The sequence below is a fragment of the Bos grunniens genome, chromosome 13 (genome assembly GCF_055505025.1).
Source record: "Bos grunniens cultivar Pamir isolate PY7600 chromosome 13, Bosgru_T2T1.0, whole genome shotgun sequence".
In the NCBI taxonomy this organism is placed as follows: domain Eukaryota; kingdom Metazoa; phylum Chordata; class Mammalia; order Artiodactyla; family Bovidae; genus Bos; species Bos grunniens.
The window spans coordinates 4,749,847-4,767,518 of record NC_141177.1 but is presented as its reverse complement, the minus strand read 5'-3'; the positions used below and the strand labels follow the sequence as shown (position 1 = coordinate 4,767,518).

The 17,672-nt window shown below is 46.7% G+C and overlaps 1 protein-coding gene across 1 annotated transcript; it reads left to right on the top strand.

Annotated features, from left to right (window-relative positions):
* Window positions 1-1,977: 1,977 nt before the first annotated feature.
* PARD6B (par-6 family cell polarity regulator beta) lies at window positions 1,978-16,770 on the top strand. Its single transcript, XM_086331387.1, has 3 exons — window positions 1,978-2,425; window positions 7,049-7,271; window positions 15,790-16,770. Exons 1-3 carry the CDS (start codon window positions 2,360-2,362, stop codon window positions 16,620-16,622), a joined length of 1,122 nt encoding a protein of 373 aa, XP_086187513.1. The 5' UTR covers window positions 1,978-2,359; the 3' UTR covers window positions 16,623-16,770.
* Window positions 16,771-17,672: the final 902 nt, after the last annotated feature.

The window sequence follows — 17,672 nt, the reverse complement described above, 5'->3', positions numbered from 1 at the left end:
GTCTTAGCCACTGGACCACCAGGGACGTCCCCGTGCTTGTGCGCCCTTGTGTTTTAAACATTTCTCAGTTTAACTTAACTTTGTTTTCTAAATGTAACTGTATTTTTTTTGGATGCTTGTGCAGCATATGGGATCTTATTAAACAGTTTCCCAACCAAGGATTGAACCCACATTCCCTGTGTTGGAAGCCAGGCGTCTTAATCACTGAACTGCCAGAGAAGTCCCAACAGTTTTCATTTTAATACAATGACTGTTCAAAGACAAATCTACACATAAACACAATACCTGGAGGCCCTGCATAATTTTTAAGAGTATTAAGAGGTCTTGAGACCAAACTGCCATGCTGCCCCATCACAGCACCACACTTCATGTCCAGTGTAGCCTGAGTCACACAGCAGGTGCTTTTGAACAGGAGGCAGAGAAGGCAGATTTTACAATGATTCGGCGTAGGATGGTGCCCCTTCCCTCTGGACTTCCACCAAAAATGGCCAGAACAACTTTGAATTCCCCCACGAATACTTGGTGAACTGAACCCTTCAGAGGGGGAAGATGAGAAGCCCACCTTTGAACTCAGGTGAGGCTATGTAAATATGGAGAAACTATCCTCCCCAGGTCCAGCACCGGGCAGAGACAGATCTGAGTACCTGCGGGCACTCAGGCAGATGCTACTACTCGGAGTCATAGTCAGCAAAGCAGAGGGGTCGCTGCCTTTCACAGCCGTCCTTCTCCGAAATACATGGGGAACCTGGATCTAGACAAAAGTGCTGGGAAGGAGGGGTGCCCGCATGAGGACGGATGAAGGTAGAGACAGGGTGAGGAAGGCCCAGGGCACTCCGGCGGAATGCGGCACCCTAGCCAGCTGTTCTTGGCCATTTCAGGTTAGAACGGCCCCCCGCAGGCCCAGGTCCAGCTCACAGGAGAGTTCCACAGCTCTGTGATGAGCCCCTCTGCAGATGGGTGGGGGGCCCTGGGAGTCTCCTCCTCACCACCCCAGCACTGGCAGTGCTGCAAAGGATCCCTTGAGAGGAGAAACCCGGCTCTGGGCATTTAAAGAGAAGGATTCAGTCTTGTTATCAAGAACATAGCTTGGTCATTCGACTGGAGGGACAGAGACAAACACAATCTGGCGGCTGTCACTGGTAGACACAGCGAATAGCACAGAAATGGCTGGAGGGAGAGAAAAATCCTCAAAGGTTAAAAGTAAATTTAAAAGACAAAGGGGGCGGGGAATCCCTGGAGGGCCGATCTAGAAGTACAGACCTTCGAGGAGCCATTCCTGGCCTTTGCCCACTTCCCCTCCCTCCCAGCGCCCACTCGACCCCACGGGACCTGACTGGACTGCAGAAAAGTCTCTACCAACGACATTAAGCCGGTAGAGCCCTGAGATTTTTCTCCAGTTACTGTTGCAGAGGCGCGAAAACTGGAATTTTGCAACCGAGTTGAAGCCAGACGACCAAAGGACGCAAATGGGTGATGGAGGGGCGTTGTTGGAGGCTGCAGCATCCCAAAGTGGAAGGGGCGGAAGAGGGTGCAGAAAGCCGGCAGCTCCGCGGCGCTCGGCAACCAACTGGGAAGCGTGCTCCACGCCCCGGCGGAGCGCGAGCTCAGGCCGGGTCCAGAGCAACCAGGCGCGCACCCGCGCGCGCGCAAAAGGCCCACCCATCCCAGCGCGTCTCCAGGTGCGCTCGCGCTTCCGGCCGGCCTTCGCTGGGCGGAAACTACAGGGCCTGCGCATGCGCTTTGGAGCTCGCCTGCGGGGTCCGGAGGGCCCCTCTCGGCTTCAGGTGATCCCACCCCTCCCTCGCCGCCCGGGACCAATCGAACGGCGGCAGGCGGGCTTTTCGAGCAGGAGGCCCCGCCCCCGCGCGGCGCGAGGCGGGTACCGATTGGTTGGCTCCGCGGGCGCAGGTGCGCGCTTCCCATTGGGTGGGGGCGGAGCGCGGGTTCGGCGGAGGCTGCAGGTGAGCGCGCGCACGCGCCGCGGCGGCGGCCCGGCCCGAGGTGAGGGAGCGCGCGCGCGCGGGGCCGGCGGCCGAGAGCGAGGCTGCGGCGCGTGTCCCCGCCGCTCCGCCCCCTCCGCCGCCTCCGCCGTCGCGGCCGCCGCTGAGGCCGGGAGGGCGGGCTCCGCGTCCCCGCCCGCCGCGCCGCCAGTCCGACCCTCGGTCCCGCTGCGTGAGGAGCCAGCAGAGCGGGGCCCGGCGCGGAGACGCGAGCCGCGGCCGCGCCTCTGCAGGTGCCTGTGAGGAGGAGCCCGGGCCGCCGCCGCCGCCGCGTCCCGAGCCCGCCGGCCGCGCACTCGCCCCGCGCGCCCCCGAGGGGCGGCCCGGCTGGAGGAGGCCGCCGCGGGCCCGGCCTCAGGATGAACCGCGGCCACCGGCACGGGGCGGGCAGCGGCTGCCTGGGCACCATGGAGGTGAAGAGCAAGGTGCGCGGGCCCGGGCAAGCTGGGGGAGCCCGGGGGCGGGGGGCCGCAGTGACTGCGCCTGGGGCCCCCAGGGGCTGGCCGGGTGTCTGGGACCGCCGGGGCCGCTCTGGGGGGACTTGGGGGCTGGAGACGGTGGGGAATGAACTTGCCGAGGATGGGGGGCCTTGTGTCCGCTCCCGCCCCCAGGTAAGGCAGGAGCCCCGCCGAGCGATTAATCCCCTTCCGTAAGAAATCATTCCCCTTCAAGGATGAGAGTCAGGCCCAAGGCATACCCGAGGATGGGGGGGCATTTGAGCGAGCGCAGCGTGGTACGAAAGGTTTGGAGGAATTCTGCCTTCTGGCATGAGAGGGAAGAGTGTTTGAAACACCCGTACTCACCCAAATGTAAAAGTTAGCTTTTGCTTCCTGTAGGGATTTTTCTAGCGCAACTTTGGTATGCATTGAATCTTGTAAAATGAACGCGGTCACCTTTCGTGTGAGTGGCACTTCACAGTTTTGAGTTTGGATACCCTTCTCATTCCATCTTGCTACTCTTTCAAGTCAAGTGTTTTCCCTCTTGACCAACGGTATGCCCATCTGCTGATGACAACGTGTGGGTATCCTCTGAATTCCTAAATTGCAAGGCTCCCTGAGCAGGACAGTGTATCGGGATTAGCGAGGGAATGCTTTCTAAAGGAGGTTTTAAGCTGGAATTTGAAGATGATCGGCAGCCCCAAGAACATTCTCAAGCATGCATTTCATGAATTGAAGAGCCAGAAGGGACTTAGATAATCTAGTCTGATTCTCGGAGAAGACAGGGGCTCAGAAAGGTTTTGACTTCAACAAGCTCTGCTTTTTATGACAAAACCTTAAAGCCCTTTTTACAAGATAAGTTTTAGGCCTTCTGGAATACCAAAGAGAGCACATGGAGCTGAGCCCGTGAACATTTAAAATAAGAGTTGGGAAGATCAAAACACAGGGAAGAATAGGAGAAAAGGAAAAGTGTATCAACTTCAAAAATAAATTTTACCTAGTATAAGATTACGGGGATGGGGTAGAAGGGAGAATGCAAAATCCAGGAGTGATTTTCAGTGAAGTAGAGTAAGGAAGGCTCTCTGGGGTAAAAGGGTTTTTATTATCTGGAGTTGATAAGCGAAGTCCTGTAAGTTGCCATAACTGAGATCTGCATTCATTTTTAACATTTTAAAACATTATTTTCAACTTAACTCATATCACAGTAGGTACTAATCTTAAAAGCCCTTCTGCTTAATAAGAACAGAAATACAGCAGGTTCAGGAATACACTGTCTCCTGTGTCCTCCATGGAATTGCCATAGCGAATTGAAGTGACGTGCTTGAACTAAGAGTTAAGATAACAAAATAGAGAGAGTTTTTCCTCTAGCATATAGTGGCAGTAGTGGTTCCGTGCCCAATGGTTGAACCTTCTCACAGCATTTCTGTTATAAATCTAGTTTGGGTTTGTGGGAGTTGAGGTTAAGAAAAGAAAAACACGATATTGCGTAATCTTAAAATTCAGTTCATGGTCCTAATCTTGGTAGCAGGTCTTTTACTTTTTATCATAGGAAAAAAATGAGTAGGGATTCTAGGTGCTCTGATGAATACAGTCAAATGGTAATTTATCTTTCAGATTAGGAAACCTCAAGCGTGTAGGGACTAGAATTTCAGGCTTTCCGTGCGTCTCTTCTGTCAACTGGCTTGTGAATCTTTCCCACACTGCCCATTATATATTTGGCCTGCTCTACTGCGCTTCTGGTGAACCGTATCTCTTAAACAGAGTCAAGGGTCCCACTCGTGTTCTAGCCGCTGATCATCAGGCCCAGGGGAGGTGCGGTTTCTAGTGTGTCTCTGACACCTTGTGTTTTAACTGCACACTTATTTTTAAGGGGCTAAAGAAAAGCACTTGACACCTTCACCATTTAAACAGTATTTGGACAGATGGGTGAAACAATACATCCGTTTTCACTGCTTTGGTGGTGATATTACAGCTTTTTACAAAGTTGATAATGACAAGGTTGTGACCCCAACTCTGTGGTATGCAGATCCACATTTCAGGATTTCTTTTTCTTCTGCATTAAAAGCAAGTTGTCAATGTCATATCTTTGCTCCTGGAAAGGGGAAAATGGTACAAATAAAGTAATGGATCGTGCAAATATAAGTATAGTTAAGTTGTGATACCAGTTACCATGTGACTTTTCTTTATGGTAACATTTTGGTAACATTTATCTTCCTATATCTGTAGAGTTGAGAGAGCTCTTAATCAAGGTGATGTCCTTCAACAGTCTTAGATATCAAAGACCTGGAATAGTCATGGAGCTGTACATTTCCTGGTTATTATTCATGGGGAACCAGTCCTAAAATCAAGTTTACATTTCTAGAGTGTTGTACCAAAAGATGCTGGGTGGCTGGTGTCCATCCCCATGACCAGGCCAAACTAGACCAGGCTAAAAAAAGTTTTAATAGTTGTTGATTGGGTCTTAATTTTATGTCTATTTTTGTATTTTTCTTCATGTAGTAAAAAGTTCTCTTAATCCTGTTGTTCTGCTGCAAGAAGCATAACAATTTCTCTTTTTTTTTTCTGCTAACTTTGCAAAAGGGCACATCTACTGTGAAGCCTTACAATTTCCCATTGTTTTTATCATAACATTTAAGCAAGAGAAAAAGTCGAGCAAAGAATTTTTATTCACAAGCTTTAGCAAAAGCATTGCAGCCCTAAAATATCCAATTATCAACTGTTACCCCCGTTCACCAGGGGAAGTGGTAAACCTGGGGATGAGTCAGAAGCACTGGGATGTTGCGATACCAGGATAAAGAAAACGGAGGAGAAACTATGACTTTTGATAACATCATAAGACTGACTCTGATATGAAGGGTGTTCCCCAGTTTTTATTTACTTTGAAATGTGAAGGTGTGACTAAACTTTTTGAGCGCTTTAGGTGTGAGTCACCTTATTTTCTTGACAAATGTTAGTGTTTACGTTTGAGGAATGTGTTTTGGAAACTTTTAATGTATTAGAAGTAAGAGGTGGTTTTACTGAGTTTTCATTTTAATTGAAAACTAGCAAATAGTATGGGTATAAGCAAGGCGGATAAACTTCTTTGCCGCAACAGAAGTGGTGAATCCAGGGAGCCCATGGGGTCCTTGGGGAAGTGAATGGACACATTTGTAACCAAATGATTCCAGTAGGGACTTTCTCTGCATGATGTTTAAGGCCCTGTTGGTAGTACAACTAGTGTTACTATCCAATAATAGATACTTAGAGGAAAAAGGAATTCAGTGGTCAAACACATTTGGCAAACAGTTTAAAATTTTTTTTCTGTTTTCATCAACCCCAGGGCTTCACCTCGTCTTTAATAACTGGTCTGCCCAGTGATTCCCAAGAGCGTGATTATAGTTATATAGCATTTCCCAAACTTGTGTGACTGCGGCACTTTTTGAGGAAGGCTGATGAATCTTTCTTAGGTTTCCACATTAGTTTCAGAGTAAGTCACAGATCCTGTTCATTATGGACTGGATGAAGCCAGTCCTTCATGTCAGATAAGAACCACTGAAATCACGTGGCATCTGGATTCTAGAGTAGGGAAGCAGACGTGAGTATCAGAATTGTGAAGATAAATACTGGGTATGATGGAGGTGCCGGCCTCCCTGTTTGTGTGGTTCCTTAATACCGCTCATATAATTATTCTCTTTACCCACTAATTGCTGAGCTCGGGTGCAGGCCCGAGCCTTTCATTCTCTAGGGCCTAGCACTGTGCCAAGCACGTAAACACTTCTGCACTAATTGGGTAGTTGTATGACATATATTTAATGTATTAATAAAGCTGCCTTTTTTTTAAGATTAACATAGGGAAGACACTTCTTATCTTTAGATTTATTTCTTCTATATAATATGCCTCCATTCATATGGTACCTTAATGCCAAGAAGTTCAAAGTCCTACTTGGGTATGCTGCAGTTAATTCCTGCCACTTCCTGTGAAGTTGTTACTCCTTTTATGGAGGAGGAAACCTAGATGCTTTTTGCTGACAGTCAGAATAGAGACTTAGGCACATCCTTGTTACCCTGTGGCCTGAGTGAGGAGGGAAGACTGTTGTCAGGATCTGGACTCCAGACAGGACTTGTTTGAGCTGACTCACTCTGCAGGACAGTCCCCAGTGAGGCCTGGGTACCCCGGGGATTCAGTTGAGCTTGTGTCTCTTGAAGGGAATGCCCTTCAGAGATGCAGCAGTGAGCAGGCACATTTCTGTGTCTTCCCTAGGCTGTTTTATCTCCAGATAATGAGGTTTCTAGGGGCTTCCCTGGTGGCTCAGCTGGTAACGAATCCGCCTGCAATGCTGGAGACCTGGTTCGATCCCTGGGTTGGGAAGATCCCCTGGAAAAGAGAAAGGCTACCCACTTCAGTATTCTGGCCTGGAGAGTATAGTCCTTGGACTATACTCTGGACTGTATAGTCCATGGGGTCGCAAAGAGTCAGACACGACTGAGACCTCCACTTTCAGTGAGGTTTCTGACTATGAACTGTGGCTGTCTTCTTTATTAAAGGAAACTTGCATCTGTGAATTTTTCTATGTCATGCATTATAAGATTGGATCCTGTTACCTTTTTTAAAATTAATATGTTTGTTTGTAGTTTGGAGCTGAATTTCGTCGGTTTTCGCTGGAAAGGTCAAAACCTGGAAAGTTTGAGGAGTTTTATGGATTACTGCAACATGTTCATAAAATACCCAATGTTGACGTTTTAGTAGGCTATGCAGACATCCATGGCGATTTACTACCTATAAATAATGACGACAATTATCACAAAGCTGTTTCAACGGCCAACCCACTGCTTAGGATCTTTATACAGAAAAAGGGTAAGTACCAACATCCAGAGAAATTGTTTGAGAATTAGAAGTTGTTAATTCCTCATTGATAGGATATACAGAGTTTGCCACAAATTTAAGGAATTAGACATTTTGTGTGAATCTTATTACCAAATTAACTAACGAGTTAAGACATCTGTGATATTATTGGTTTATTAACATCTTTACACTTAATTAAGTGCACTTTAGAAAGTTTTGATTACTTTGTAAACCCTTAGATTCTTTTTCTTAATGGAAATTAGGAACATATTGAATCTTTACATTGAATGTGATTTTGTCCATTCAGAAAGATGTGGTAGGAAGAGTGTGGCTTTGGAGTCAGAGAAACATTCTCCCTTTTTGGTGGCAACTAAGGTGACTCTGGTGGTAAAGAACCCACCTGCCGATGCAACAGACATGAATTGGATCCCTGGGTTGGGAAGATCCCCTGGAGGAGGAAATGGCAACCCACTCCAGTATTCTTGCCTGGAAAATCCCGTGGACAGAGGAGCCTGGAGGGCTGCAATTCATGGGCCACAGGGAGTCGGTCACGACTTTGAAATGCTGTGTTTAGTACTTGAAAATGAAAGTGAAAGGGAAGTCGCTCAGTCGTGTCCGACTCTTTACGACCCCATGGACTGCAGCCTACCAGGCTCCTCTGTCCATGGGATTTTCCAGGCAAGAGGACTGGCCTTACTAGGTACTTGAAGGAAAGCTGTTTACTCTTCTGGGTTGCAATGTCTTTATCTGTAGAATGAACATACCATCTCATAGCATTGCTTGGGGGTTTAATAGAGCTCAGTGCAGTGCCATGGCATGCACTAGGCCTCCACTAAATGTTCACTTTCCTCTAAGGTGTTTCTCACAGAAAATACAATCAGTTAATTATCTGGAAAATTAGTAAGTCATTATTTTGGAGGAATGTAAACATTGATAATTGGTCTTGCAGAAGAACGTTTTAAATAACCACTGTAAAAAAAAAATAAATAAATAACCACTGTATATGGCAAGCACTGCAATGTATTTTGACTTTAAAAAGCCCTAAAAATTTTTTTTAACTTTGTGGCCTCTTGCATGTGTGAGTATCTGTGTCTGCCTGTAGCTGGGCGCCATGCATGCTGCTGCTGCTTTTGTCTTTGGAAAATGAGGAGGTTTGGAAAGGCAGCTTGACAGCCTCCAGCCCAGTCCTGGTGGGTGATTCAGGCCTGGCTGTGCTTGGAAACCGACCCAGCCAGCAGTGTGAGAGAGTGGGCCGAGATTACCCTTGAAGGCGAAACTTTATTTCAAACCAGTTGATAAGCGGTGGACCACTCCCAGGGCTCTGAAATTCCACTGATTGTGTATCTTTGCTTCTGGGTTTGGAGGAACTCAAGTCCACCAACAAAATAAACCTCCGAGGGTAGGTAGGGTAACTTATGTCTGTACCACTTGACTATTTACCAAATAGAATCACACAAATTCGTTTTCCCAGAGACACCTGAGATAGGTTTCCTCAGTAAGTGACAGGAGCCTGGTACAGCTAGGATGTTACTTCTGGAAGACTCTGAATGAATCTGAGTGAGGAGCAGGCAGCTGAGAGATGCTGCCTGCTTCCACCCCAGCGGGAGACGAGGTGAGATAGATAAAGGGGAGGACTTGAGAGGCACCACGCTCCTCACCAGATGTCAGAGAGTTGAGGAGGAGTCCAGCAGAAGATAGCTTCCTGGACTGGAGCCTGATCGCTGGGACAGGGCCATAAAACAGGCATAGTTTGGAAGAGAGATTGACTTGGAAAGAAAACTGGTTTCCTCTTAGGCCAGAAAAAAAGCTTATCTGGCCAGTGAGTTTCAGCCTTGTCACGCGCAAAATCAGAAATGGTGGGCAAAGAGTTGAAAGTCTGCAGAAAGCGATAGTTGAAAGTTTTGGGAGTAGACAGAAAAGCTAGAAGAGACGAAGACCAGGGCTGGTTATTAGACAGCTATGCGTAGAATGTTGGAGAAGGAAAGACGGCACATGTGGGTGGAACTCGTCATTTTAAACAGAATGATTTAAATCATTATTGTTGAATAAAAGGCCTTCCTTGTTAGCGGTTGTAATTTTCATTAAAATTTACTTGCTATTTGGAAGTGTATTTAAATGTAGAATGACTATTTTTAAACTACTGCCATCTGACAAACTTGTTGGATTATCCCCTTTGTTAGAAAGATTATAGGCTGTGGATTATACGATCACATGTTTATGTTACTGGCATTGTAACACTCATAGGATTAATCCTAACCTCTTTTAAGGGTGGTTATCTTCTGCTCCTCCCTTCTTCAAAAAGGGACTTTTGAAGTAAACACAGTCAACAGAAGTTTTCTGTGCAGTAGAGGCAAATGTCAGTAGGATTCATAGCCCTTAGAGTTGGATTTAGAAAAATGCGGTGTGTTCAGCAGAAGAGTTTTGTTTTTAAAAGTGTTATGTTTAATACAGATATGACTTAAGCAAAAAATGAGAAGTCAGTCAGTCAGTTCTTTCCCACTTAAAACCCTCCAGTAGCTCCCGTCGCACACAGAGCAAGAACCTTCCTGATCTGGGCCCACAGCCTCCCCTTCCTCCGTCCTCCTCTCCAGAACCACGACAGCCCCCTTGATTTCCAACCCCACCGGCCTGGTGGGCTTGCCTCGGCCTCCGTGCTTCTGCGCGTGCTGTTCCTTCTGTAAGGAACGCTTTCCTGCAGCTCCGCCGGAGGCCGCCTCCTTGCCCTCAGGCCTCAGTGCGGGCGACTGTCTCAGAGGGGCCTCTTCCGGCCACCCCAACTAGGGCCCCCACCGCCCACGTTTACCAGATTGCCCCCCGGAGACCTGGGATCACCTTACTTAGGCAGCGTTAAGGTGTTTGTGGTCTTACAGAGTTAAGCAGTGCCCTATAGTTCGTGGCGATACTTTTTTTCTTCTAAACAAAGCTGGACAGATGCTTAAGTAGAACGCTGATTCTGCATAATCTTTAGTGAACATTAAATTTAGGAAGCTAATATAAAACATGATATTAAGTATGGTTACATTTTATTGCTTAATGATAACATGTTTTCTGTTTTTCTGGTCTGTGGCCTCCAGTTTAGGAATCAGCAGGGCAGTGGGTTGCACTTGATATGGCACCAAAAAGACAGACAGAAACACAATTTTAAAATTTGAAACCATGTGACCTGTTAAAATTTGGTACACTCTATCAAATAAGGTTTCTTTGAAGTGAAAGCTCACAATTGAAGGCATAAACCACTTCATAGCATGATTTTGGAGGTCACATTGTTGCATATCTTGAAAAGTTTTATGTTTTACAGTAGTTTATCATTAGAGGCGAAAAACCCTAGGCACTGTTTCTAGGGCTGTTATCGTGGAAGCAAGAATCAAAACAGAAAAACCTGATATCTTAAAAGTTATTTTCAGAGAGGATTCCCAGGTCTTTTGCCAGCCCCCTTTGCCCTGTTGGAGTTTAGAATTTCCTCATTTATTTGAGGGAAAAAGAGTTTTCCTTCTTTTGTACAGGTGGTTGTATGGAAAACAATCTTAGACAATATTTAAAGGTTACACCTTTAAAAGAAAAACAACTGTATTCCAATTTAAAAAAAAATACAGTAAAAGTACTCAGGTCATCCCTGTAGGTTTGGAGGATGGCCAGGGAAATGTGTATTTTTTCAAAAGCCTCCCATCCCGTCCTGATGATGATCAGCCAGGTCTGAGCCCCACTGACAGGCGTGGACTCCTCGCCAGATCCGATCAGGATACCATCACAGCTCCTTGCCGCACTGCCGCCGACTGTTTTTGTATGCCATCAGACAAACATGTGTGTACTGCAGGTTTCATCAGAGGAGCATGCTGGGGACACTGCTGGTCTTGCTTTAAGCCTCATCTGCCTCAGGACATGGCCTTATGGCCCAGATACCTGGAACCGGGTGGCCCTTCAGCCATCTCTTAGAACTGTGCCGTGCAGTAGATGTGACTTGGGAGATGTGTTTTAAGGTTATCGTTTAATGAGTTGGGTTTAATTCAGAAATGGCCTAAGGAAAATAATTTTAATAGTTGTAAAAAAAAAATAACAAAAGAAATAAAATTAAGTAAAATAAAAAGAAACTGTAGAGAAACATCTCACAGTATGACACCAGTTGCTTATGTCAGAAACCTGGCTGTCACCTTTGACACATACTTTTTTTTTTCTTTCAATCAGTTTGTCACCAAGCCTGTTGAAACTGTGCTCTAATTATTTTTCAGGCTTATCTCCCATCCCCATTGCCTCTGCTCCAGGCCAGGTGCCATCCTGAATCACCCTCAGTAACCTCCTACCTTGCCCCGCAGGTCCCTTCTCCAGCTTGCAGCCAGAAAATCCTTGGGGTTTCTTCCCTTTGGCCTTAGGCTGAAGTCTGGAACCCTCCCCTCTTCCCCGGGGGGCCGGTGTCTGCAGGGCCCTGTCTGCTGACTTGGTTCTAGCTCCTCCCCGCTCCCCTCCCAGCCTACCTTCTCCGGAGGCTGGCTGCGCCTGCAGGTTCTTCCCTCCCTCCCACCCGGTGAGCTGCTGTTTCTTTTCCAGTCTCAGCGTAAGCCTCACTTCCTTGAGCAAGGCGGGCGTTGCCCTTGTACACCCACTGACAGGCTCCCTCAACCCAGGGTACTTCACAGCTCCTGGCATCTCTGTAATCATGGTGGTTTCCGGTTCTCGGTTAATTGCCGGCTCCTCTGTTAGTCTGTAAACGCCTGGAAAGCAAAGGGCCTCCGCACAGCTTGTGTCGGATCTGTGGCACAGAGCGCAAGGCTTGGCCACGCGGCAGTAGGTGCTTCTTAAGTAGCTGGTGGTTGATTTTCCTTGTATTAGAAACTGAAGGGATCTGCAGAACGTGAATACTGCTTTGAGTGACATTTAATCCTTTTAAAAAGCTGCCACATCTATTTCATTTTAATCATTTTGGATGAGAACAAACGTTGGCAAACTCGGGCTCGCTGGCTGTCTTGTAACAGTTTTCATGGAAACACCCATGCTCAGTCCCCTCTGTATTGCCTGCAGCTGCTTTTACACCAGAGATCATGTGACTTACAGGACCCTGAAATATTTATGGTACAACTCTTTGTAGAAAAAGGTTGGCCACCCCTTAACTAGAACAGTTCCCCAAACTATTTCATTCTTCCCTGTCTTCCAGCAGAACTTGAAACGGATCATAGTCTTAAACTTTCTTGATGACTCTCCCAGGAATGGTCGCTGTTTTGCTAACTGTGCAGGGACGTTTCTGGGATTTATAGAAATACTTTGTTCGTTTTGAGGTTTGCTTTATATTCGCTGTAGGCTTCTGTTTTTTATCTGTGCCTGCCACTCACTAGTGGACCCTCAGTCCTGACTCATGACTCAGCTGAGGAATGACATAGCCAGGGGTTTGGGGATTAATGTTTAAATAATAAGAGGCTCAGAGGGAGGGCCCACAGGGCTCCCTCTCGGTGACTGAAGCACAGGAGCTTTCTGTGTGTAAGAAGTGAGACATCCAGCCCGGCTGTTCGGCGGCATTCCAGGTGGAGGCCCTCATCCATCTCGGTGAGCTGAGCTTGTCGGGCTCGGGATAGGTGAGGTGTTGCTGCACGAGCCTGTATCACGCGCTGTTGCGTCAGCCTGGGTTTATGCAAGTGAAAGGTTGCCATGAGCCAGGTTTCCAACCCCCGGTCCCGTTCCCAGTTTTGTACTTTGACAGACGTGCTCAGGTGGAGCGTCAGCCCTGGTCCCTGTACATGTTCACCTTTACACTTTAAACCGACACCCTGCACCCTGGCTTTCCGCCAAAATATTTCTTTTCCCAGTGGCTGGAAACTGATTAGCTAGATGGGGGAACAAAGGTGCCTTTGTACTGGGGCATATTGCTTTTGAGAATTTAGCAGAGAGCATTCAAACAGAGTCTGGAGGCGATGCCAAATTATGCAGATTGGGGGGGGCTTTTGGTCAGGTTTCCCATGAGTAGGTATGTAGGCAACTTGGTTTTGTTCTCTGTATCGTCTGAAATTTCCCACATAAAAATTGTGTGAGCTTTCTTAACTGATTATAAAATGACACATCCAGTTCTGAATGAACACAGTCAGGAGAAGATTGTTGATAGATTTTTGGCCACATTTTGCCCAAAAGATTGTTTTGTCAGTGGATTTATTTCCCAAGCCAAATTATAAGTAAATTTCTGTCTTTGTAAGAACACAGTGTAAGTACTTTCTCCATAAATGAAGCACAATTATCCCCCGGTGGTAAAAGTGCCCCCAAATTAAGTACCCCTGGTCTTGTGCATTTCTCTGAAACTAGCTTTTGAGGCGTGTTCCGGCGCCCCGAGAAAACGTCGCTGAAGTTCTCAGTGTGCACTGAGCATTCACTGTATGACGTGAATGTGCACACTGCTGTCTAGTCAGAAAACTGGGCCCGTCTTCTGCCTGTAACGTACTTTGTACCCTTCAGTTCAGTTCACTCAAGTCGTGTCCGACTCTTTGTGACCCCATGGACTGCAGCACGCCAGGCCTCCCTGTCCATCACCAACTCCCGGAGTTTACTCAAACTCATGTCCATCGAGTTGGTGATGCCATCCAGCCATCTCATCCTCTGTCATCCCCTTCTCCTCCTGCCTTCAGTCTTTCCCAGCATCAGGGTCTTTTCAAATGAATCAGCTCTTCGCATCAGGTGGCCAGAGTATTGGAGCTTCAGCTTCAGCATCAGTCCTTCCAATGAATATTCAGGACTGATTTCCTTTAGGATTGACTGGTTTGATCTCCTTGCAGTCCAAGGGACTCTCAAGAGTCTTCTCCAACTTGTACTCCTATTTGTACCCTTAATTTCCTATGAAGTAAAGGTAATAATAGTCATCAATGAGGAGGCTGAGAGAGGACAAGAAACTGGAGATGGAAGCCGTGTTGCAGACACAGGCTGGTGATGTTCCTGTCATTCTGTAGCACTGGTGGAGACTAGGACTTTAGTTCTTGGGATCTTGGGGGTACTTTTGTCTTTTTAAATTCGTATTTTTTTAATCCTTGGAGATTCTTTTTAGTTTACCCTCACTCTAGTTATTTTTGAAGCATGGTTTCCCCTTCTGTGCCTGCTGTTAGTTCTGTTTCCTCGTCCTCTGACGAGGCGTGTGGTTTGTAGGCTGTCTGCCTCCAGCTGCGCAATTTAAGAAGATCGCGTTTTAGTGCCCCGTTCTCCCTGTTTGACCTCAGAAATAATCAATGGCTGACTTGAAGAGTAAGTCACTCCCCACTCCCAGGTGTTACTTAGCTTAAACAGGTTATTGTTGTTATTTAATTGGGTGCAGCATTTTAAAATGGGAAGATTTTTTTAAATGTAAAAATACAAGACTCTCTGACAAGCTGGACTGGCCACACAGATTCCTACAGTCCTTGAAGAGAAGCTGCCTGGAGCAAGAGAAGCCACACCCGTTATCGGGTCAGGCGCGCTCAGCTTTGCCAGAGCCCCCTACCTGTTGTGTCTGTCTCGGCTCAGCCTCTTTGAAAAGTGGGAAAATGAAAGATTAAGAACTTGCCCAGAAAACTGAGGGAGAGTGTACTTGCAGAAGACCAGAATTCTGTGTTTGATACACGTTCATTTAATTTCATTATGATTTTATGTGTATTATCCATTACACTTAATTACAGGCGGACCTTGGATATATTGTGGGTTCAATAAAGCGATTATCTCAATGGAGTGAGTCACATGAATGTTGGCTCAAATAAGTGCATTATGTCTAAAAAAACCCTTCATTTTAAAATACCTTTTTGCTTAAAAAAAACGTAACCTGAGCCTTCAGTGAGTCATCATCTTTTTGTGGTAGTGACATCAACGATCACAAGTTTGAAATACCGAGAGAGTTAACAAACTGTGACCCAGAGACACGAAATGAACAAATGCTGTTGAAAAAAAATGGCATTGATAGACTTGCTTGATGCAGGGTTGCCACAGACCTTGTTTGTTTAAAAAAAAAATTATCTGTGAGGCACCATAAAAGAGATCTGCCTGTACAGTCTGCCCAACCTCTAAAACAGGTACTTGAGCTTCAGAAGTGTCCAATTTCATGTCATTAAGTCAAATATAAACATGCAAATTGGAGGGTTTTGAACAAATGTAGGGAAAATACAGTGTAAATAACTTGTTATAAATGGTGTCGAGAATGTGTGTGTGAGGCTTATCAGAGATTCATTTGCCGTATTTAATGTTTCAGTCCTTGAGCTTCATAAAACCTAACGTCAACTGCTGGTAATTTCACGGGGACTATTTGAGAGGGCCCCCTAGTGGTTTTTCCTGGCACAGCGTGTCTTCCTACTGCACTCCGTTTTTTAAGGTCAGATCAGTCGCTCAGTCGTGTCGGACTCTCTGCGACCCCGTGAATTGCAGCCCGCCAGGCCTCCCGTCCATCACCAACTCCGGAGTTCACTCAACGGGCTAATATTTAACGAGTTTTGTTTCTGTACCAAATATGTTTTGAGTTGCCCTTTCTGTACAGATTCCACCATAGATAAACGTGTACTTTCATAGCATTCCTATAATTATTTTATTTTATTTGTTTGAACAGAAGAAGCAGACTACAGTGCCTTTGGTACAGACACACTAATCAAGAAGAAGAATGTTCTAACCAACGTGTTGCGGCCCGACAACCACAGAAAAAAGCCGCACATCGTCATTAGCCTGCCGCAGGACTTCCGACCTGTGTCTTCCATCATCGACGTGGACATTCTCCCGGAAACGCACCGCCGGGTGCGTCTCTACAAGTACGGCACAGAGAAACCGCTGGGCTTCTACATCCGGGACGGGGCCAGCGTCCGGGTGACCCCGCACGGCCTGGAGAAGGTCCCGGGCATCTTCATCTCCAGACTCGTGCCAGGGGGCCTGGCTCAGAGCACGGGGCTGCTGGCTGTCAATGACGAAGTCCTGGAGGTGAACGGCATCGAAGTCTCCGGGAAGAGCCTCGACCAGGTCACCGACATGATGATCGCCAACAGCCGCAACCTCATCATCACCGTGCGGCCGGCCAACCAGAGGAACAACGTCGTCCGGAACAGTCGGACTTCGGGCAGCTCTGGCCAGTCGACCGACACCAGCCTCCCCAGCTGCGCGCCGCCGCCGGAGCCCAGCCTGGAGCCGGGGGAGGATGACAGCGACGACGAGGAGGACATCGTCATCGAGGACAGCGGGGAGCCGCGGCAGATCCCCAGGGCAGCGCCCAGCGCCGAGAGCCTGCAGTCGCTCACGCAGGTAGAGCTCAGTTTCGAATCTGGGCAGAACGGTTTCATCCCTGCCAACGAAGTGAGCTTACCACCAGTAGCGAGTGGCGCCGGCACCGAGTTCGAAACGCGTGCTCCAGATCAGAAACTCTTAGAGGAAGATGGAACGGTCATCACACTATGAGACCATCACGGCTTGAATGTCTTCTGAACGAGGATGCCACGGAGACTCTTTGTAAATTTGGCTAGTTGCAAGCATTATATACCTCTGAACAAGTGATCTGGGATAGGCATGAAAAAAAAATAAATATATATATCTCGCAAGCTTAAAATGTTATTGAAATAGTAGTTTGATAATTCATATAAACTTTGGTGGGTTAGAGGTAAATTCAAGTCTAAAACAAAGGGGCCTTTGCTACTGAAATGATGTGCTTTTGCTATTTTGTCTATAGAGAACTGGATGTTAGCACATTTCCCAGAACTAAACACCCTAAGGACTAGATCATTTCCGTTTGAAGTGGTTGCATATTTAACCTGCTGTGCAGAGCCTGGTTAATTTTTCCCTTAACTGTATTTTTTAATTTCTAATGTGAAGAAGTCTGTCAATTCGGTAGTTTGGGGACCTTGGCTCCTATATGCCCATATTTTATTTTGACTTTTTAAATGTTGTTCCTCTGTTGCTAATTGTAACAGTTTTTCCAAATGCTTCCCCCCCTCGCCTCATTTTCTAAGAAATCAAACCAACTGTTTTTTAGGGGCTGCTTCAACTTACAAAGCACTGAAGCAATGTTCCTGAATTAAGAAACTGTTAACAATCGATCAGATCTGCGTTTGTCCCTCCTGTGACTTCCACATTTACAAACTCATTCCATTCAGGCATCCCTTAGATGTCATGAAAGGCAGTTCCATCGCCCCTGCTGATGTGGGAGACTCTCTCCCATGTCTTCTTGTCCTCATTCCGAATCTCATTGGAAATCATTCCTTTCTTGTTTGTGTATTTTGTTGGTCTGCTTTTATACCCTTTTAATGTGTTTGAGTAGTGTGAATGATTTTCATTAAAAAAAAAAACACACCCAAACTAAGAGATTTTTATACACAGGACAGCCTTGTGCACTTTTAATATGAAAGTTTTGGGTTTTCCTTAGTGGGGTTTGTAGGAACACTGCCTACACTTTATGGAAAGCATGTAGTATTCACCGTTGACAGGTAGAGTGTATCTCGATTAATGTTAAGA

What these genes read in the sequence shown, in the direction of transcription:
- PARD6B (XM_086331387.1), top strand. Translation starts at nt 2,360, where the DNA reads ATGAACCGCGGCCACCGGCACGGGGCGGGCAGCGGCTGCCTGGGCACC. An exon ending in CCATGGAGGTGAAGAGCAAG is followed by an intron (nt 2,426 to 7,048) that starts GTGCGCGGGCCC and finishes GTTTGTTTGTAG; the next exon opens with TTTGGAGCTGAATTTCGTCG. An exon ending in GATCTTTATACAGAAAAAGG is followed by an intron (nt 7,272 to 15,789) that starts GTAAGTACCAAC and finishes TTGTTTGAACAG; the next exon opens with AAGAAGCAGACTACAGTGCC.